Raw genomic sequence first — 23,746 nt, forward strand, 5'->3', positions numbered from 1 at the left:
CTAATTTTAACTTTTGTGCAATATCTGTATCGGTAAAAGATTAAATGGTAATTTGATGAAATTCAACGTTAAATATAAACCAAGTTCCAGAAGTTTTGAGAATAATTTAAACAATTTAAAAATTCAATCTACTTTTATAATAATGAGAAATTCTGATTTCCATCTTTAAAATAATTTTAGCGAACTTTTGGATTCGTGATTAAATTGTAGATGAATGCAGAAGCAGCACAAGAATAGAATACAAAGATAAGTTTATTTTTTAATTTGTATGCACACATAATAACAATAATACTACCTTTTCTTTTTTTTATTTCTCATTGCCATTCAGGAGGAAATTCATCGCATACAAAAATATCCATCCAAAAATATATTTTAAACGGATTGAATCTCAAAGAGAAAGAGAGGGAAAAATAGATAAAGATAAGAATTTCATCAAAAAAAAATATAAACAAAATATTTCTTTTCTCTTTTCCAGTCGCTCCTTCTAAAGATAAGAGAGCTTCTATGGACGTTGAACAATCGGGAGCTGTACATGCTGGAGAAACTGCTTTGCTCGAACGAGGAGCCGTCAGGCCCCATCACCCAATCATCGAAATCGTCCACGTGCCAGGATATCCCCGACCTGGAGGAATTTGTCCACAATTTTTATACCGGTTACCCGAACTGCAAAGACTTCATCGTAGATTTTTACACTGTGACGAGGAATACAGGGAACAACATGGACGAGGTGGCGGACGATGTGGTTCAAATATTAGAAAAGGAGAATCGGTTGGCGGAGGGAAACAGCGATCAGGAGGAGGAGGAGGAGGAGGAGGAGGAGAGCCGCGAAATGATCGTGGAAACGGGGCCTAATCGGTTGAACGGGTACGAGGAGGCTGTAAGGTGTAATAGTAATAGCGCGAGGACATCCAGTGAACGTGATAGTGTTGGTGACGGGGTGGTGCAGTATCATGTTAAAAGACCTTCCGGTTCATCGAACGGCCGGTTATCTTGCGACGATAATCCTCCTTGCACGAGGAGAATAATAGAATGTAACGCGGCTCCTGTTTCCTTGCCTGTGAATCCCGCCAATCCGGAACAAGTCGTTCCCGAGGGCAGTGTTTCGAACACTGTGAACGAGAACAGATGCGGGGAACTTGAATCGCACAAGCAGCAAGAGGAGAGTTTCATCACGTCGGACATAACCGAGATATTAGGTAGCTCGGACAACATTGAAATTCCTCAGACTCAGTATCTATTGAATCAGGTGTCGCACGAGAACAACGTGACAGGTGAGACGGTCCACATACAGAATTCGTTGCCCGACCTGGACTCGAAAAAGCTAATCTCAGAGGCGAACAAAACGTTGTCGAATCTGTTGCTGGACGGAGAGTGTCAGAACGAGATCTCCGAGCAGACTGATTCGGGGATCTGCACGGTGATCTCGTCCGAGAATACGAGTTTGTACGACAAAAGTCCCGAAGAGAAGAAGACGTTCGCCAACGAGATTCAACAGGATACCGAGCAAGGATTGGGCGACGAGGATACGCAAGAGAACACCAGTTATTCCTGCTCCAATTTGAACTCGCCGAAAAGGAAGAGCTCGACGATATCGGAAAACTCTTGCGTTTGCAGTTTAAGGAGCGTGAAAACGGTCGCTTCGTTGGACCACTCGATCGAGGTGCACAATCTGCACGCGGGATCCAACGCGCAGGAGAAGAACATTCCACGGATATCGTCGAATTTTGACGGTACGAACGAGGAATTCGTTGGTGTCGCTTACGGGAACGGGCATATTTCCGTCTGCGACTCGAACCAATCCAGTTTTCAGATCAACTACTCGGAGAATTGGGAGAACTTGAATCTGAGCATCGACGCGTCCACGTCGAGAAAGGAATTCTGGAGCGATCTGAAATGCGAGAACTGCCCCTCCACGTCGCAGAACATGGAGAAAATCGGGACAAAGATCGAGCGTTACGCTAATCGGGACAAGATCACCACGACGTCGAGGAAGATGAAGGAGGAGAAGCAAAAGCGGCGGCATCAACGCAAGCACGAAAGAAACGGGCAAAAGGTTCAGCATCAAGAGGGTAGGGTGCTGCAAAATTTCCAAGATGTACGATCATCGGCAAGCGCGGAACGTTCCAGATCGAACTCGACGGATCGTTGCTTAAATCCAAGATTGATCGGTTACGGGGCAAGCCTGCATCCCAGCCAGAACACTAGAAAAATGCCTAACTTCGGGAGCCACAGCCCCCACGCCAGCCCAAGATTGCAACACTTTGAAACATGTAGCACACCCGGATCCGGGCAGAGGAAATGCGCCATCATCTCCAGACCTCAGCGAAATTTGTCGCCGCAAAATAGGAAACTTTTGGATCATAGGCGATCCAGGTCGGAACAAATTATTAGAATGAAAAGGAGAGACTACGATAAGAGGGATAAATATGAGAGGACTAATCCCAGATTGGAACAGACTAAGAGGAAATTGGGAAACAGAAGTCCCAACGAACTGATGAATGACGGTTTGGGACCAAGAACGGATAAAAGCGGTTTGTCCAACGAGCCGAGCTCACCACCTGTCTTGACGCAATCTGTATCGTATGTGCAAAAGGACAATAACGCGCAAAGAGCTACACGATCCGTCAGACTGATGAACGCATCCACGGTTCAAGGAACACAGTCGATCAGCTCGGATCATATGTTGGCTCATAAACCAGATGTTGGATCTAGTTCGAGCTGTTCGAGTTGTTGTGATTCAAGCTCGGAGACTAGTGAATTTCAAAGTGATTGCCAGGATGACGAGGAAATAGCATTGGCAATGCAAGCCGCAGAGATTGCAAATAATTATAAGATTCGAGCAAAATTTCGGTAAATTTCTTAATCTTTCTTGTGCATTCTTTATTATATGGTTTGGAAATTTTTGAATATTGGATTTTAAATTTTTTTTATTTTGTTTACACAAACTTACATTTTCTTAAGTTTATTATATATATATACATTTCTGGTTATATTCTTCTCTTATTTGATTAATGATTTTTCTTTTTTTCTTCAGATCGTCCGAGGATCTTGTCCACCGTTTATTTGTTTGTATAGCTGGTGTGGCAGACCAGTTACAGACGAATTTTGCATCAGATCTACGTAATATTTTAAAATGTGTGTTCCTTATGAATAGTAGTCAAACTGTGGAAGATGGTGAAATGAAGGATGAAAGTTCAGTATCCGAAAATCCTGTAAGTCCGCTAAACGATACAGCTACCAATCATGACCGACAAGATTTGTTACAAGAGTATGAGGATGATTTGGAAGAAACTACTACAACCTCTGACCATAACACAAGTAATGAATGCTTCCTTTTACATAATTTTTTACAAATTATATATAAAATATTCATTTGCTCAAGCCTTTTACAGATACATACTTAGGCATTTCACTTAACCATTAAAAGAAAATCTTTTTGAATCTAATCGTATAAATAATGTCACATCGAAATATGGATATTTAAATTTCTTCAAATGTTTGGATTGAAAGAAAACTAAGCTTCTTATTATTATTCAATCACTTAATTTATGTCTAAAAGACATCATTCAATTATAAAAAATCAATTATGTGATATTAAAATCTGATATTTTTTCTAATTTTAATTTTTTTTTTTTTTTTTGTACAGCATCCTCCATAACGGAACGTGGCGAAGAATGTGTAGAAAGAGCACCAGCTTGGATCCCGGACAACGATGCGCCCCGTTGCATGGCGTGTCAAGCTGGATTCACGGTGGTAAGACGCAGACACCATTGCAGAAATTGCGGCAAGGTGTTCTGCGGCCGTTGCAGCAGCAATAACGTTCCCCTCCCTCGTTATGGTCATACAAAACCTGTCAGGGTGTGCAACAGGTGTTTTCTCTATCAAGTGACACCGTTTACGGTGTCTTCAGTGACATCAGCAAGCTGAACTTTATCTGAACAATAAGGTGTGTGACGAGAGAGTTTCTAAGGAAATAAATTGTTTATATTGATATTTAAACAAAGGCCTGTCGCGCGCCCGCGAATCGTTGCATTCGTTCCTTTTCATTCTAATCATAAATAACTTTTTTTTTTTTTGAGATTTAGTTTCTTATTTTTTCTTTTATTTCTGAAGAGTAAAAATTAGGCTCGATATAAATTGTATAATATAGATATATGTGTGTGTGTGTATATAAATACATACGCATGAAGTATATTAATAAATATTTTGATATCGTGTATTCTTTCGATTTTCATTAAATTTAAAATAATATGAAATATTTTATAATATAAGTTTTTGTATTTTCGAAAACTAAAAAAGTGTTTGATAGTATTTGATAATGTTCCTTTATTTTTAATTATAAAATATAATATAATATAATAGATGATTATTATATTTATATTTATATTATATATAGATTATTTTTGTTTGTTTTTTTTTTTTTAATATAAAAATTGCTATAAATTTATTTTTTCTATTTTTTCTAATATTTTTTTTTAATTTTTCTAATATTTTTTCTATATGTCATTAGTTAATATAATCTTTGTTTAATGACAATTATATTTTCAAATGACAAGCAGTGCAGTTTAATTTTAAATTGATTTTTTGCAAATTACCAATTATTTATCATTCTTCATTAAAAATTGATTGAATAAAATCATGAAAATTGAAAGAATATCGATATTATTTAATTATCTGACTTGTATAAGCATTTAAAATCATAAGATTATAAATTATATGTTGACCCCAATCTTTAATATTTTTGCACATATATATTTTTGTCATAATAGAATGTTTTAAGGAATTAATTTCCAAAAGCAATTGTATCACATTTAATTTTTACGTGTTTAAATGAAAAAATTGAGAAACAAACGAAAAAAATAAAAAAGAAAAAAAATTAAAAAAGATGATAAACATTTGTTGATTTTTACTTAAAACACATATAATTATATTATACAAATTATTTTTTGTATTCTTATTTCCTTTATTTTTCATTTCTTTCCATTGATGTTCCATTTGAATTTTTTTCCTTTTGAAACATTCATTTATATAGATATATACAATTTAATTTTTTTCGTTTCGTATTTTACACATTCACATAAATATTATATATTTTCTTTTATATCATTATTTATAAAATTTATAACATGTAAAATGTTAGATATAACTTCAAACATTTATTTTTACACATTTAATTGTAATACAATATTTATGTATATTTTAAAATATTGACTATAGTAAATGTCTCATGTATAATATTATTAATATATAATAACAATTTATAAATATTATGCAATAATTGTTTTTAATAATTTTATAAACAATGTACAGTGTGATTTAAATATGAAATTAAAATATTTTTATTTATTATTATTCTTGTATTTTAAATTTTTCTGAAAAGTTATATCTATATTTTACAACATATCTTAATGTAATAATTATAATTGATATTTTCAATTGGAATCAAATCATTTTGAAAAATAGAAAATTATTATTTGAGTCATTTTTAAACTATATTGGATATAGCGAGTTTCATGGAACAAGTGAGAATTAAGTTATAATGTAAAAATTTATTGAAACTTTGAAATAAAGATTTTATTTAAAATCTATAAATAATAGAAAAAATATTTATTATAAAATAATTTGTTAATTTAATAAAAAATATCCAATGTAATAAATATATTATTTAATCTTTGTAAAAAAGTAAACAAATCTATAAAAAAAAAGTTCTTAAGAAATTTATTATTAGAACTGATAATTTATTTTAACTTAATAATTTTTATATATCTCATAATTCAATTTATAAATTATTTGTTATATGAAAAAATATTTCATTAAATAATTTAAAAGAGAACACAATTTATTAATTTACAATTTATTTTTTTGCAGAATGAATGTGAAAATAATATTTGAAAATTTCTTTTTTAATTTGGAATTTATATTTTTATTACAGTCGCTATAAATAATTATTTCTTATTATTCAATGTAAATAATTGTTATTATAAAACATATTTTATCTTCAATTTTATAAAAATAAATAATAAATTTATCGTATGAAAAATTAATAGTATGCAAAGCGATTTTTCTATTCCTATTTTTCTTTACAATTAATTTTATTACATAATTAGTTAAAATATTATCTAAATTATTAAATGAAATTTTGAATAAAAATTGAAATGTACTACAACAAAAAATAATATAATGTATTAAAAGATATATCATTTTGATTAAAAAAAGATTGATCTTCATATATCTTTTAAATTTCTATTTAAAAAAAATTAATTTTAAAATAAAACTAAAAATTAATAATATTAAATTATTTGTCTTTTTGCACTAGAATTTTTGAAACATTTTCTCATACAAGAAATAATTTATCAGTTATTTAAAGTGACCATGTTGCATGCCTTTCTTTGTACATATATAAGATCATTTAATCTTGCTTGGACCAAAAAATGTCGCAGCCTATATAGTTATAAAAACTAAAAAAATATTTTGGTATTAAATATATATATAAAATAGAAATATTTTATATATAAGTCTGTTTTATATAAATATAGTAAAATATTTTTTAAGAAAAAAAATGTGAAAAAAAGTGTTTTTGTAAGTTATTTGATATAAAAAAATGTATTATAAAGTATTAATAGTTTTTCTATAGATTAACATATAAGATAATATGAAAATCAATTTCAGTTTAAATAGATATATAATTTTTATTACATTAATGCAAATTTTATTTCTACAAAAAAATATTTATGTTGAAAAATTTTTCTTTAGAAGATATTTTAATTTAAAATTTTTAAGATATGAAAGACAAAGTGCATGTATTATTTGTCTTTCTTACAATAAAACTTATTGTAAGAAATTATATATCTTAAATTAATGATTTTATGATTTAAATAGTTCAATATTTTTTTGTAAAAAATAATAAACTGCATAAATTGTACTAAAAATTACATATTTCTATTTAAAAGAAATGAAGATCATTTCATATAATCCATAATCTATAAAAAAAACTATGAATGTATATTATTATATATATTATATAATATATATATATATATATATATATATATATATATATATATATATATTAAATATATATTAAATAACTTTCAAAAATATTTTCTTTCGTTCTTTTCATATTATTTCATCGTTATTTAGATATTATTTATTATTATTTACATAAAACAGATATATATATAAATGTATACACATAATGTATATATATATGTATTTAATTTTGGAATATATGTTTTTAGGAAACACAAGATAATCTTAAATAATTAAAGGCGTTAAGGACTCTATGGAAATCAATGAAAAATGGGAATAATAATCGTAGACTGAAGATAAAAGAAAAAACAAAAAGAGCTAAAATCTCTGCATCGTATCAAACATTTGCCCAGCGATAATGAAATAACAATTTCTAAATGTTAAATATCAAATGAACGATTGGACTAGCGATAAAAACGGGCCGTGATTATTTTAAAATCATTATGATATTCTATCTCGATGAAACTCTTTCGTTTGAGAGAAGAGATGCGTTTGTATGGATATTTATGGTGGAAGAAATTATAGCGATAAATGTCGATGTGAAGAATTTTGCAGAAATTCTGAAAAATTTGCAAATCATAAAATCTTACTTAAGTCCATATATATATATATAGATGTATATTATGAACTTTTTGAATTCCCACGAGATATAAAAGTACTTAGAACATTAGTATATTATATTTGTATCATTACTTGTTGATCAAATATATAACAACCGCATTTACATTTCTTCCACTATGAATATATGTGTTGAAAGGAAAAAAAGAAATTATTGCTCCACTTCTTCTTTCTTTAATAAAAAAAGACATTGGGTAATAAAATTTACTCGAGTCTGACGACTGTTGGTGTAAATACCGTAAACTTGCGAGCGAGCGTGCAAAGAAGAAAAAAAAAAAAAATGAACCATATAACGATTGTGAAAAAAAGTGTTTCTGTTTTTTACCGGCATTTGAAGCACAGACGCTGGCGAATCGTGATATAATATATAAACCGTTTAACAGTGGGTTAATACGAAAGCTTTAAAAAGAGGGCGATATTCAATAGCATCACACTGGATGGCCTATGATCCGATGATTTTTCGAAGCATATGATACATATGCAGCGGCATCATTAGATTCTGTGCCAAATTTACGCGACAATAAGTTTTTCTTCTTCTGATTCAACGTGATCCTCTCGTGCAAGTACAGAAAATCGACACAGACTATCGGAAGAGATGGAATCGTAATTGAGCAAATTATTCTTACGATATCACGAAAAGGAATTTATCAGTAATTTATTTGTTACGAATAATTAGTGAGAATTAATGGTTCAGAGACTGTTTCGATTAAAGATAACCGCCGCTTTTTCGATCGAGGACCGTTTCTGAATGTGATTTCGATTTAAAAGACTGTTTTCGATTGTAGGCCATTCCAGATATATCGTGTAATAAATTTATGATTCGCCGTTAGTTGCTGCCGAGTCGAGCGATTGTGCTATTCGTAGTTGCGGAAGGGTTGGGCAGAATGTATGTTTGGTTGAAACTCACTAAGAAATTGATTTTGAATTTATCACCTTCTTCGAAATACGTGATTATAGAATATGTTTTAATGTAATAGTTGATCAAATAATTTTTATGATAGGGCTATTAAAAATGGAAAAAATTACAAAAATAGAAGTGTTTGTTCTTTCTTGATTTTGAAATTTATTCTGTGTTCATGTTTTAGGATATTTGATATTATAATTGAACTATCTTTTATTTCGTTTTATAAAAAAAAAAAAAAGTAAAACGTTAGATAAGCATTTTTTTAAGGGTAACGTGAAGAATATTATGTTCTTGTTGTACTATTTGACGACTGATATAATTAATTTCTTATGACTGATTTCTTATAAATAATTAAAATGAATAATATTCGAATAGAAACCGTGCCCAACTCTGTGTCGTATTGTCAATTTCAATTGCGTGACTTTATTCGAATTGCGACAACAAAAGGTACGAAGACCACGTATTATAATTTACAATTTCTCGCACAATTAATATATTTGAAATTGATTGAATTTAGTTATCTCTTAAAATTTATTTCTTATTATCTTGATTAACGAAAGTATGATGTAACCTTATGTACAAATTCCTCTGTAACATTAATATTTGGTATATCGATAAAGCAAGGGTGGTGTCTTTGTACGAGACACTTATATTATAGTACATACATAAAGATTCAACAAAGATGGAGGAAATTAGATATAGAAAAGATTACAAATAATTTGAATATAAAAAAAATATTTAACGTTTTCGTATGCATCTCTTATTATTATTACATATCTTTTTTTAATTAAGAATGACATTTTGTTTATAAGGATAACAATTAATTTTTTAATGTATTTGGATATACTTATAAATATTTTGAAATGAAATTAGACGTTTTATTTTCCATCATCTTTTATATTTAATTTCCTCATTGAAATTTATATTTCAGAGTTATTATTACTATTACTATTACTATTACTATTATTATTATTATTATTATTATTATTATTATTATTATTATTATTATTATTATTATTATTATTATTTTATTATTGTTACTGTTATTATGAGATTAAACTAATTGGCTGTATTTTCTTTGTAATTTTTTTTTAATATCATTTTCTTTTTTTTAAATTCAAATGTTTTAACGTGGGATTTTTATTTAAAAAAAAAAAAAAAAGGAGAAGAAGCAAAGTGGCTCAGCTTGTTCGATCGTATAGAATTATTTTAAGGAGTATTAGGGTGTAATGTAATGCAACGAAAAGTAATAATTATTCAGAGTAATCATTGAATTCGAATGAATTATTGTGTCATATGACGATTAAAGCGATTACTGCCATTTTTAATTGTCAAATTAATTAGATTTATGTATAAAAAATAATCTTTCATAAATAGTCACAAATAATAATTGAATATTCAATTCAATAGCTAGAATTGAATTAATATAAATTGAATATTTCAAAACTGTTCATTTGAAAACTTAAAGTGAAGCTTTAAAAAATTAGCCAAAAGAGAAAATTTTATATTCCATTTATATAGTTCTAGTTTAATCTACATTTCCATAGTTAATTACATTCAATAATAATATATATATATTACTTACATTAAAAAAAATAGATTCAAGTAAATTGAGAATTTTTATTATTTTTTAATAATTTGAAAATATTATAAAATAATACATAATTATACAGGGTATATCTAAATAAAAATATTAGCTTAAAGCTTAGAATATTTTATGAATCTATAAAAGAAAATTTAACTTACTAATAAATTATAATTAAAAAAAAAAAAGATGACATCGTTTGCTTTTCACTAACATAAAATATTTGATTATATTCGAAAAGAAAAATTTCATCTTTCAATAATTATATCACTTATTATTGCCAACTTGAATAAAAATTTAATAAAAATTGGTTCAACTTGTCGAATGGAAATGGAAAGGTATAATTTTTCAAAAAATTATATCAAATTAGAGTACAAAATTAGACATTTGCATATGATTTTTAAACAACGACATCATCTTAAGCGATGAATTCAGTGATTACTCTGCTTTCAATTAGAAACTCGCAATTTATCGATTTCACTTTCTTAACTAATCGATTATATCGATCGTTCAATGTCATTTCCAATCGAACTTTCATCGTTACTTATAACCTATAATCATGATTATCGAGTGATTGATGTTATATGAGAATTTAGCAGAATCTGCAATGTTGTTAAATCCTTCATGTATGGAATTATAAAAAAATTTGCATTTTTTGTGAATTTTACACTGTGATTCATTCATATAATGCCTTTATAAATGCAAATATGAGGTTTGACATATAATGAAATACAGGGTTAATATTTCTTTTATGCTATTCTATCATTTTTAACAGTAAATAATTCTTTTCTATTATTATTACAAATTAATTATTAATTAATTATTAGTTATTACAGTTATTATCCTATTTAAATCGATATTTCATTATTTTTATCAGCTACAAATCAATTAAAAATTATTCTTTTCATTTTAATTTTATTTTTTTTAAATAATTTACTCTTTATTTATATCAAGTTAAATAAATATTTCTTATTATGTAACAAAAATTTTGGATGAAAGGAATTTTGGAAATGAATTCTTATATGATTATTTATTTGTTAAAATACGTAAAAATTTATTTAAGAGAAAGTAAATAACATAATTTTTACATGCTTAATTTACAAAATTAAAGGTAAATCTTTTTCATTATTATTAGAATATAGTCAGCGCATTTTTTCTTCTTTACTACACTAATCTTTAATCCTTCAATGCTCAATAGCTTTTTTAGATTTTCAGCTAGAAGATTTTCAGAAAGAAGTCAATATTAATATGTTGATATATACCCTAATTATTCCATTACTATACCGATCTGATATATTATATATACATACGTGTATTTCACAGAGCTGAATGTTAAAAAGCTTAAAAAAAAAAAAATTGATTTGAGGAAAAACTAATAATAAGACGATATTTAATTAATTCAACTTGCAAATGTTTCTGCAATAAATCGTATTAACGCGTAAATATCACAATAAGTATCCTAACAGAGCAGTTAAAAATGACGGATTTTTTTGAAAAAAAGAAATAGTGAAATTAAAAAAGAATAAAATTCATTCCATACTAAGTAATCTTAAAGATATATTATTAGACAAAATTGGCATAAATATATTGAAGAAATTATAAGTTCAGTCATTTTAACTGCTTTGATAGTTATTGTGTTAATGATCACAAGAGACTGTTAATACTGACAAGTTAATGGCGAGGTAGAAAATGTGCCTGTTTAAGCGTTGTGACGATGGAAAAATGAAGAGCACATAAGCGTTATTTTGCGATGTTAGATTTTTTTGTGATAATAATATTAAATGAGACATATTTGAAAAGGAGGCTTGTATTTCTAAAACGTCCAAGACAACCAACGAGCAAGATAAAATTATTACCAATAGTAAAACTTTAAAAATATGATAAAATTTGAAATTTATGACAGATCAGTTTGTTCATTTTTTAACAATATTTGAAAGTAGTGCAAACACTTTCAAAGATATTATGTATCTTTTAAACATAATGTATCAAGGATAAATATTGAAATTTTTATTTCTCAACGTTGGTTGTCGTTGAAAAATTTGAAGTTTGTCGAGAAAACGACAATTGAAGTTTCTAAATCTATAAATTTAATGAAAATGGCGTGTAAATCGAGTATACTTATTTAAGAAGTGTATTGAAATTAAGGAGCATGTTTTAAATATTAATGCTTAAGGCGAGCAAAATGCTTATAATATTTTGTACGTGTAATTAACGCGTTGCTAGATTATCAAGTGCTTTCGATTTTCTATAATCTACGTAATGAAATGTGTCGAGCCAGTAAACAATTTGTCAGATTTTTTCCAAATAAAAGTAAGAGAAAGGATTGTAAAAAAAAAAAGCAATTATAAAATGTTTTTTAGGGTGAAATTACGACCATTAAAACGTGATAGTTAAAATTTTAGTGGATATGCTATTTTTTCAATATAAGCGAATTTTCATAATTAATTTTGAACATTATTTTTTTATTAATCAATGATATGACAATTTAAAAATATGGAAAAATATGGATTGGAAAGAAAGTGCAGTTATAGGTTTAATTCTTTGTAAAATTCTAAAAAAAATCTAATTTCTTTTCTTATTCTTATTCTTCTTCATAACGATACAATATTTATAATTATTTATTTAATTTAATTACATAAATAGTTTTTAAAACTTATACAATTATCACATTACAAATTTTATAATCATCATTATGAAAGCTGGACATGAAAAAGTTATATATGTATAATAAAATTATTATAATTTTTGATATAATTTTTTCATTATTTAAATTATATTTGTTTTATTTTAATTTATTAAAAGTAATAAAAAAATAAATAAAATGTTTTATCGATATTCTATATGATAATAATATAAACACAATTTATTATAACATATAAAGTCTTTTTTGTATTCAGCCTTCAAATTTTTTGTGAATCATTGAATTATTATATCGATTTTTAATAATTGCAATTGGAGAGTAATAAAGTTAAATAGCAAAAATTAAAAAATAAAAGATACAGAAGGATTTTACAATTTATAAATGAAATTGTAAAATCACAATAATAATAATAAAAAACGATACAAGATTTTTTTCAAATTTAATCAAAATCATAGATCAAATTGAATTAAGAAATATAATTACATATAATTCTACGAAAGATAAATAGATTTACAATTATTCCTCCAATTGTATTCTTTTTCTTTTCACGCACGAATGTTTATTATTCAGGAATTCCCCTGTGCCTAAACGTCACAGGCTGGCCTGTGCTTAGATGGATGAACGAACAATTAAATGAACAAACGAAAAAAAAACATACTAGAAAGAAGAAGACAAAAAAAAAGAATAAGAAAGGAAAAAAAAATAACACCAGAGAGAAAAGATGAGAATGATGAGCAAACGAAAGATATCACGATGATATCCTACAAAATAACGTATCGTTTTGGGATGCCATATTGAGAAAAAAAAAAAAAAAATCGCGATAAACGTGATCTGCCAATTAGTTAGAAAATTCCGATTAATGAGAAGAGAAGAGTGTACCTCAGAATTATTTTTATATAATTTGCCCAAGCGTATATATATATATATATGCGTATACGTGTATATCGTCAACGTGGCTAATGCTCAACTTGAATTCTATCAAGTCTCGTCGAACAACTTTCTTTTTTCAACAACATAACTTTTTACGTAAGTAAATGTTATGAGTTAATAAATTTTGATTCGATTGGTTTTTGATATATCGTGTAAAAGTGAATATAAAAATATATAAAATATCATCGAAAAGAAAAAAAAATGAACGAGGGTTCAAGGATTGAACGTGGTCACGTGACGAGGATCAAGAGTTAGTATGTATGCGAATTACGAATAATAGGAGAGAATGAAGAGTATTCGCAATATTGGATTCCAGTGTGTTTCGCTAATATTCGAATATTATATATATATCATGGTTTAGTAAAATGAGATACATCTAAGAAAATGTAAATAAAGTTTGTTATTCAAGGTGTTTAAGAGGTGTTGTTCAATGCCATGGAATGCATAGGCCTCTTTTTTTCTTTACTGTATTTATGGATGACTTCAGATAATTGTATTGTAAGATAGAGCTTAAGACAATTCAGTGGGAGAATTTAGAATTCATTATACATAAGTGTTATGTAAAATGTTAATACATATATATATATACATATATGAACAATGACACTTTTATTAATACAATGATATTTTTGTTCAACATTGTTTTTTTTTTCTATTTAGCAAATCTTGTGCTGGATTCTATTTAGCAAATCTTGTGCTGTAAAGTTTCGAGTGGTAAGAAATAAGATTGTGGGGATCAATCAATGTTAAAAAGAATTGTTAAGAATTTGAACAAATTATGTGGATAATATTATATCTAATATTATTGATTGGCGATGGATACAAATTTTTAAGATATATTCTTATAATCTTAAAAGTACAATTTCAAAAAGGTTTCAAAAAGCTTGATCTTATAAAGTATTATTATTGAATTAGAGCAATGGATATGATTGCTATAAACAGATATTAAAATGTACATGCTATAAATACATGAATAAACAAATACACTATAAATTACATTATATAAATATTCCACTATTTCAGAATACACTTACATTTTTTTTTTTTATAATGAAATAATCAAGAATCAATGCTCATAAAATAATGTTGTAGTATAGTTTAAGTTATAATAAAATATTAAATCTCGATTTTCATTTATGGGGACATATTAAAAAAAAAAAAAGACAGAAAAGAAAAAATGGAAAGAGTTATAGTAGAGTAAAAATCGGGACCAATAAATACATAATATTAATCATGTATCTGAAAAGTTAAAAAATAGAAATACATTTGCAGGGTGTTCATACATATGTGTATATTTAGACAATATACATAGGATATATAAAATATACATATACATATGATAGTGAGATAATCAGTTTTAATTGTGTAACATTAATATAATAAAATAGTTGATAAAATATCTATTTGTTTTTCTTGGAATTTATTTTTCTTTGAATTTGAAAATATTACATATGTTTAAGAATAAATAGATAAAAAATATTATTCACCCAACCATTTATTACTTCTAAATACATTTCATTACTTCTAAATTAATAATTACATAGTTTATTATTTATATTGTTTAACAAATATTTTTTTATAGAAAATGTCAAATTGTATCGATTAATAAAATAATTCTACAATTTTATATAAAAAAACAAAATTTTTCCAAATTTTTTATCATTGAAAAAAGTTAATAATATCAGAATGTGTCATTTATACAAATTATTTGACTTAATATTACTTAAAAAAAAAAACAAAATTTTAAATTTAAAAAGTTAAATAGAGAAGATCTCTTTTATAGATTTCTAAATCTTATTATTAAGTAATATTTATTATAATTAAGTATCTTTATAAAAAAAAATTAGTACTTCAAAATATTCCAAAAAATAAAAGCTGTCAGCATATAAATGGTAAGTATACATGTATATATTTCTAAATCTAAGAATATTAAACAAAAATGCTCAGTAAAATAAAAAATGATTATAACAAAAGATAAATATTTCAGCGATAAGTATAAAATTTCAATAGAAAGTTTAATTGTTAGAAATTCAAAAAGATTTTTAACATTTTAAAAATTGTTGAAAATTGCATGCCATCTCTTCTCAAATTATATTCTTCTAATAGAAAATCGTAAAATTAGCTAAAAATCGTGAATGGATGCTTAACAATTGCAATTTTTAAAATTTTAGAAGAAATTTCATATACTATTCAATCAAATATTCTCTTTATTACAATTGATTGTTTCAGATTTTTATTATTTTAAAACATGTCATTCGCTACGTTATTTATAATTCCCGCCAAAATGAATGTTCAATTTTTGCTATAATACGTTCTTGATAACGATGCAAATAATATCAAAGTAGTAGTATTTGGGGTTTTAAAGCCTCAAAAATTTGAGTTATAAAATAAATGAGCAATAAAAATAATTGTATTAATAATTATTGAATATAATAAATAAATTGTGCTCATTGTGGGTTTTTATCACTTTTCATTATAATTATTATTCTCAAGTTCGCCTGGATTCAAATTTATGAATTTAAAAATGAAAAAGTAAATAAATTAATTAAAAAAACAGAATGAATAAATATTGCATAACATATTTATAATAATAACACAATATTCAATAATAAATTAGAATAAATATTATATATAAAAATAAATATTTAAAAATTATTCTTTATTATTAGAATTTTAATATTCTTTGTTATTAGAATTTAATTAAAGTATTACAGTTTCGACCTATTATCAGATAAGTTTGTTAAGAAATGATCCCTTTCTTGCGCATTTCGTATTTATACGATGGAAGGTCGTGGCAATCGTCGTGAAGTTTGAAGTGGATAGATCTCTAAATATTTACAATTATATCAAAACTGATTTTTCAAATACAATGTCAATAAATAAACAATTTTTTGATTTCTATTATCAATTTATGCATTTTATAATTCATTACAATTTAAAGATTCAATGATTGATACATATTTCTTATTAATATCAAAGAAAAAAGATTTTTATATTATATTTGTATTATATTTTAAAATTTTTTAAATATATTTTAATATTTTATATAAATAGAATTATAATTTTAAAAATAATTTATATTATCACAATCTTAAATCTGAATTTAAAATTTGTATTATATAAATAAATGCTTAAAATTTATTTTTTATGTTCTTAAAATTTAAGTCAAATTTTATATTTTCATATATTTATTTTATAAATATATATACATTTAAAAAGTAAACTAATTATCAAAAAAAATGTATCAAAAAATTTATGATTTACCATTCATAGATAACACTCTAGCATAGCAACAACTTTCCATCTGTCCATAATAATAATAGAATATAATGACATTTGCAAATAAATTCTTTTTACTTAAAAATGAAACATATAAATTCATATACAATTTTAAATTATACACAAAATTGAACGCGTATAACTTTGATACATTTAAGTATAGTATAGTAATCAAAGCAGAACAAATGATTTCTAACTTTTCCTATTCTATAACCAGTAGCTCAACAGGCAAAATCGATTGTTGCAGATATATCGATAATAGTGATGGCTATATTATATTATATATTGATAAATGTCAAATGAATATTTTAAAGTGAAATGAAATATTCAAATATATTTTATAATATAATATAATATAATTAATTCATTAAAATATATTATTGTGAAGTTTCATGAAAATAAATAATTTTTATCATTAATATGAAAAATGATATTTAAAATATAATGATCAATAGTAACTTAAATTTTTTTATTTTTAAATTTTGTACGTTTAATAATTTATTACAATAATGTAATAATCGATATACTTTTGTAAACTAAAATATTATTAATAAATGTATTAGTGAATAACATAACAAAATATAAATATTTTTTTATATTATTCAAAATGTAATGTTTAATATATAATAAAAAAATATATTTTTTTATTTTATTGTTAGATGATAATATAGATGATAATACAAATTTAAATATTTAAAATTACTTTCTTTCATACAACTAAAATTATGTCAAGAAATTATATAAGATATAAATAATAAAAGTATATATATAATTAAAATGTTTAATTTTATATAAATTACATATTATTTCAAAAAATCTTGCCTACTTACATACAATATTATTTTCCTAGATATATTTTATTTACTATGTATTTAAGATATATTTTATTAATTAAATACAGATATTTGTATTATTAGATATAATTAATATTAATAATATTAAATATTAATGCACATACTCGAGCACTTTTTTCACATGTAAATTAATTACCTCAACCATGATTTGTATTATTACCATCACGTTTTTATAAATGACAGTCCACTTTTGTTACTGTACGACTATCGATTGCGAACGGAAATGCTAATTTAATATTGGAATTACTCTATACCCTGATCGTTGTTAGTTCATCACAGTTCTGTCACCGACACCGATTGCAGACAGACCGTGAATAGCTTCATAACGATGTGGAACTACGTACTGATTTCGACCCTTGTGTTATTTGTATCGTTACTGTATCATTGTTATTTCAACAGTCCGGCTAGCATTATAGAGCACCCTAATACGCATTACGATTACATAATCGGTAAGTCGTGGAACTCGTTTTCGTTCGACAATGTCGGTGACTGCGATACCGCACGAGTTGTAGTTTTAAATAACAGAAAATTAATATCTCTATTCCTTTAATCCATATTCTCGTTGAATCGATAAATTACTGATTTAAATAATTGAAGATAATGTAACAAATCAGATTTGATACAACTTATATAAGAAATATTGCATTTATATCACTTTTGACGTTGAAATTAATTCTCTAAACTTTATATTAATTATTATATTATAGAATTTTTCATGTCTTAAATATAGAAATTAAAAATAAAAATTAAAGAAATGTAACAAGTGAATAATGTTTAGATATTAGAATAGTGTCAAATGATAAAAAAAATATTAAAATACTAAACTTTTTATTAAATATTCTCGTATTCAATATACTATATTAACATTTAAATTATTTCACTAAAGTTGGTGCTGGAACAGCGGGATGCGTGATAGCATCACGGCTTTCCGAAATTTCAAATCTGACGATTTTATTGGTCGAGGCGGGAGGACATTTTGGATGGGTGTCATCCATTCCGATTTTGACGCCAGTTCTGCAAAAGACCGACGTCGATTGGTCTTATTCGACGGAACCCCAAATATACTCTTCGAAAGGATTTTGGAATCACGTAAATAAACATTCTAGAACGATAAATAATTCAAATTAATATTCCTTTACATTCATAATGATAAAATTTCAATACAATCATCAAAGATACGAAGATACAAAGAAATTTACAATTTTATCAATGAAAATGGGAACAATTTTTAAATCTGATTTAATGAATTCGTTTTCATTGTAGATTCAAAAAGTTCCAAGAGGTAAAGGGTTAGGTGGAACCGGGCAGATAAATTATTTGGTTCACTCTTTCGGGAAGCCGGAAGATTACAAAGCCTGGCCGAAGGGATGGTCGCATGCCGATCTGCTTCCGTATTTTAAAAAGGTGTCTGATATCATGAACGTAATGTCCAGCCCGGAGGAAGAATATCTGGCGGAAGCTTTTCTCATGGCGGAAGAATCGTTGAAGTTGAATAATGTGACTCTACAAAAGGGTCTGTACACTGTTAAAAGAGGTTCACGGTGGAGCACATTTCACGCGCATTTACAAAATGCCTGGAATAGAAAGAACTTGCATATTTTGACGAACACGTTGGTTTCGAAAGTGAGCTTTTATTTCTTTTTATTTCTTCCTTGGAAAACATATTTTACGTTTTAAAAAAAAAAATTATTGCTTAAGTAATTTGATTGCGATTGTAGGCATAAACAAGCATAAATAATATCAAATATGGAATATTTAATTTATAATACTTTGTGAGAATGCATTGTCAAGCATTAATATGTTAAGAAATTAAAACTATTTCTAATTTTCAAAATTTTAGTAAAATTTAAAAACTTGAATAAAATTTAATTGCAGTTATTAAATATTTACGTTTGTCGAAAAATTATTGCTCAAGTAATTTGGTTGCGATTGTAGGCATAAACAAGCATAAATAATATCAAATATGGAATATTTAATTTATAATACTTTGTGAGAATGCATTGTCAAGCATTAATATGTTAAGAAATTAAAACTATTTCTAATTTTCAAAATTTTAGTAAAATTTAAAAACTTGAATAAAATTTAATTGCAGTTATTAAATATTAATAATTTATATATTATGATATAAAATGTTGTATTATTTTTTTATTACACTTCCATGATATTTTTCATGGATATTTTTAAATTCAATTCAGAGAATGTTTGGAATTTATTTAAAATTTTATACAAATAACATAACAAAATATGAATATTTTTTTATATTATTCAAAATGTAATGTTATAAGCTTAATATATAATATATAAATAAAAAAAATATATTTTTTTATTTTATTGCTAGATGATAATATACAAAATAATTTTGACAAAGATATACCCTACAAATTTAAATATTTAAATTTCTTTCATACTGCTAAAATTATGTCAAGAAATTATATAAGATATAAATAATAAAAATAAATAAATAAAAAAATATATATAATTAAAATGTTTAATTTTATATAAATTACATATTATTTACATATTATTTTAAAAAATTTTGCCTACTTACATACAATATTATTTTCCTAGATATATTTTATTTACTATGTATTTAAGATATATTTTATTAATTAAATACAGATATTTACATTATGTTAGCTAATTATCATTAATCATTAACTATTTGAATAATTGTTAAAGATACTTAATATAAATTTAATATAAATTTTTAAAAAATATCGACTTATATATATATATTTCTAAAATAAACCTTTTGTCAATTTTCAGATACTTTTCAAAGAGAATTCAAACGCAGATGGGATCAAAGTAATTTACAAAGATGGATCAGTGGGAAAGATTTTCACTAGGAAAGAAGTGATTCTTTGTGCAGGTGTTATCAATACTCCCCAACTGCTTTTGCTTTCTGGAATCGGACCAGCCGAACAACTTGACAAATTTCAGGTAATATATTATATTTTAAATAAAATTTAAAAATATCGATAATCATAATTTATTGATAATACAGCAACTATAATATTTACTTAATTTTCTTAATCCCAAAAAATATCAGAAAGATGATTTATGAGAACAGAAATATTTTTAGATACCTGTGGTGAGTAATCTTGTGGAAGTGGGTAAAAACCTTTTCGACCATATTCTGCTTCCGGTTTACGTTAACCTCGAAGCAAACGTGAGCATAACATTCTTTAAATTGCAAACGCTTCCCGAGGTGCTCAATTATTTTATTTTCGGAAGAGGTACGTAATAAATTACATTAAAAACATTTATATTTTACAATACATCATTTTTTACTTTTTAAGGATGGTACGCAACAAACGCCATAATGGCGGTGGGTCGTACTAACGATAGCGGCATCATGCTTCTTGGAATGGGTTCTACTGATGAAAATATATGGAAAAGTATATCCAATCAAAAAACAGAGGTGAATATGTAATAATAATTCTTAATAATTTCTTGTTTTCTCAAATTCATTTTAACAATTAATAATTTCGTTACAAACTTTCTTCTTAAATATCTATAATTAATTAAACAATTGATTTATTCAATCTCGTTAACTACTTTGTTATAAACTTTCTTCTTGTATGATTGATTTGTCTCGTTATCTCGAATATCATTGAGATATTATTAAAAAGATAATGTTAAAAAATTTTACCTCTTCTTAGAATTTTAAATTCTAAATTTTAAATTCCACAGCCTTACAGATTGCTATACCCGTCCTACAACGACAGCTCTTACGAAGGATTCATATTCCTGTCCTACTGTTTACAACCAAAAAGTCGTGGCAGCGTGTCGTTAAGATCTGCCAATATCCGTCATCAACCAAGAATCGATCCTGCCTACCTTCAACACTACGACGATGTATTGTGCACCCATCGAGGTACGACGAAATTTCTTTGCACAAAATTTTTAAAATCATTTGTACGACGAAAGGAAATTTCGCAGCTGTAAATTTCGCCATCCAAACGCTCGACACGTCGAAATTTCGCGAGTACGGGGCAAAAATCCATCATCCCGACTTGGAGGAGTGTCGACACTTGCGACGAGATTACAGGGACCTCGAGTACACGGAGTGCGTATTGAGAATCGGCGGTCTAACGAGTTATCATTTATGCGGCTCCTGCAGGATGGGTGCCGACGATCGCGCGGTCGTCGACGAGAAGTTACGGTAAAAGAATTTTGACGTTCTATTGGGTTGGCAACTAAGTAATTGCGGATTTTTTTTAGAAAATCAAAGACAATTTTTTCATGGAACTAAATAATTTTATTCCGTAATGCGTTGCCCATTTTGATCAATGACCTTTTGCCATCTTTCAGGCAGCATCATAATCCCACGTTCATAAAACTTCTGGTTTTTATTAGCAAAAAACTGAATCAGATACGATTTGATATCATCGTCATTATTGAAATTTTTACCATTCATGGAGTTTTGTAAAGATCGAAACAAAAAGTAATCGGATGGTGCAAGGTCAGGACTATATGGTGGATGTGGCAAAACATCCCAACCAAGCTCCAATAATTTTTGCCGAGTGACCAAAGATGTGTGTGGCTTTGCATCGTCATGATGGAATACAACACCTTTTCGATTTGTCAATTCGGGCCGCTTTTCTTCAACTGCATTGTTTAATTTCGTTAATTGTTCATTGTAGACAACAGAATTGATCGTTCGGTTGGGTGGTAAGAGTTCAAAATAGACAATTCCTTTGTAATCCCACCAAACTGATAACAAAACTTTCTTTTGATGAATACCAGCTTTTGATGTTGTTTGAGCTGGTTCACGTGGCCTGCTCCACGATCTTTTCCGCTTGATATTGTTGTAAACAACCCATTTTTCATCGCCAGTTATCAGTCGTTTTAAAAATGGATCATTTTCATTACGTTTCTTTAGCAAATCGCAGATGTTAATGCGTTGCGTTAAATGCTTTTCTTTCAGCTCGTGAGGAACCCATTTATCGAGTTTTTGAACATAGCCAAGTTGTTTTAAGTGGTTTTCGATGCATGTATGCGATACATGAAGCTTCTCTGCAATCTCACGAGTTGTACTGTGACGATCCGAATCGATTATCGCTTTGATTAGGTCGTCATCAACTTCAACTGGACGACCAGAGCGTTTTTCGTCTTTGAGTGAAAAATCACCAGAACGAAATTTGTCAAACCAATTTTGACACTGCCGTTTCTTTTAAGGCTTCGTCGCCATAAACAGCACATAACTTTTTGTGAGCTTGCGATGCGTTTTTCCCTTTGCGAAAATAAAAAAGCAAAATATGACGATAATGTTCCTTTTGATTTTCCATTTTTCAACGAACGCCAAACGAAAACTACGCAACCGATCAAAAAACTTTTTTTACTGATTGACAGCTGAATTGCCAACTATCAGATAACAAAATGTGTTTTACATTTGGACTACGCCAGCAAATCTAAAAATTCAACTGAAGCCATCTATGAGTGAAATCCGCAATTACTTAGTTACCATAAAATTTTCAATTAAAATTTTGTATTATAAAATATATAATTTAATCTTTCTTTCTCTTAAAAATTATTATTCCGTGAATTTACGAATAATATTATCGATCTTTTCGTTTCAGAGTGAAAGGCGTCAACAGACTTAGAATAATAGATTCTAGTATATTATCAAATCCCATTTCCGGTAATCCGAATTCCGTTCTAATTGCAATGGCGGAACGAGCAAGCGATTTGATTCTTGGTCGCATATTCAATTAAAAAAAAATATATATATTATTATATATATATATTTAATATATATATTTAATATATATATTAGAAATATATATATATATATATATATATATATATATATTGTATAATTGAAATGAACGGAGAAAAATGTAAAAATGTTAAGTTAATTATAATTTAATTTAAATAATTATTGATATTTAATGTATATTTTC

General features: G+C 26.7%; 2 protein-coding genes across 2 annotated transcripts in view; both read left to right on the top strand.

Annotated features, from left to right (window-relative positions):
• Positions 1-7,933, top strand: part of LOC413998 (lateral signaling target protein 2 homolog) — a 47,890-nt gene extending 39,957 nt beyond the window's left edge. Inside the window, exons 4-7 of the mRNA XM_026441167.1 lie at positions 476-2,850; positions 3,035-3,318; positions 3,647-3,946; positions 7,239-7,933. Coding sequence (XP_026296952.1) covers positions 476-2,850; positions 3,035-3,318; positions 3,647-3,927 — 2,940 coding nt within the window. The 3' untranslated portion in view covers positions 3,928-3,946; positions 7,239-7,933. The remainder of the gene's footprint in view (positions 1-475; positions 2,851-3,034; positions 3,319-3,646; positions 3,947-7,238) is intronic.
• A 10,005-nt stretch (positions 7,934-17,938) lies between these two features.
• Positions 17,939-23,578, top strand: LOC726236 (neither inactivation nor afterpotential protein G-like). The gene is made up of 9 exons (XM_026441438.1): positions 17,939-18,289; positions 18,727-18,929; positions 19,104-19,463; positions 20,607-20,780; positions 20,923-21,076; positions 21,140-21,261; positions 21,534-21,717; positions 21,783-22,005; positions 23,423-23,578. The coding sequence occupies exons 1-9, from the start codon at positions 18,169-18,171 to the stop codon at positions 23,556-23,558; spliced, it is 1,677 nt and encodes a 558-aa protein (XP_026297223.1). The 5' UTR covers positions 17,939-18,168; the 3' UTR covers positions 23,559-23,578.
• Positions 23,579-23,746: the final 168 nt, after the last annotated feature.

This window comes from Apis mellifera, linkage group LG6, assembly GCF_003254395.2.
Source record: "Apis mellifera strain DH4 linkage group LG6, Amel_HAv3.1, whole genome shotgun sequence".
Taxonomy (NCBI): Eukaryota; Metazoa; Arthropoda; class Insecta; order Hymenoptera; family Apidae; genus Apis; species Apis mellifera.

Excerpts from the sequence above, each read along its gene's own strand:
- LOC726236 (XM_026441438.1), top strand. The coding sequence starts at position 18,169 with ATGTGGAACTACGTACTGATTTCGACCCTTGTGTTATTTGTATCGTTA. Across the intron at positions 20,781-20,922 it reads AACAACTTGACAAATTTCAG|ATACCTGTGGTGAGTAATCT; the intron begins GTAATATATTAT and ends AAATATTTTTAG. Across the intron at positions 22,006-23,422 it reads GTCGTCGACGAGAAGTTACG|AGTGAAAGGCGTCAACAGAC; the intron begins GTAAAAGAATTT and ends TTTTCGTTTCAG.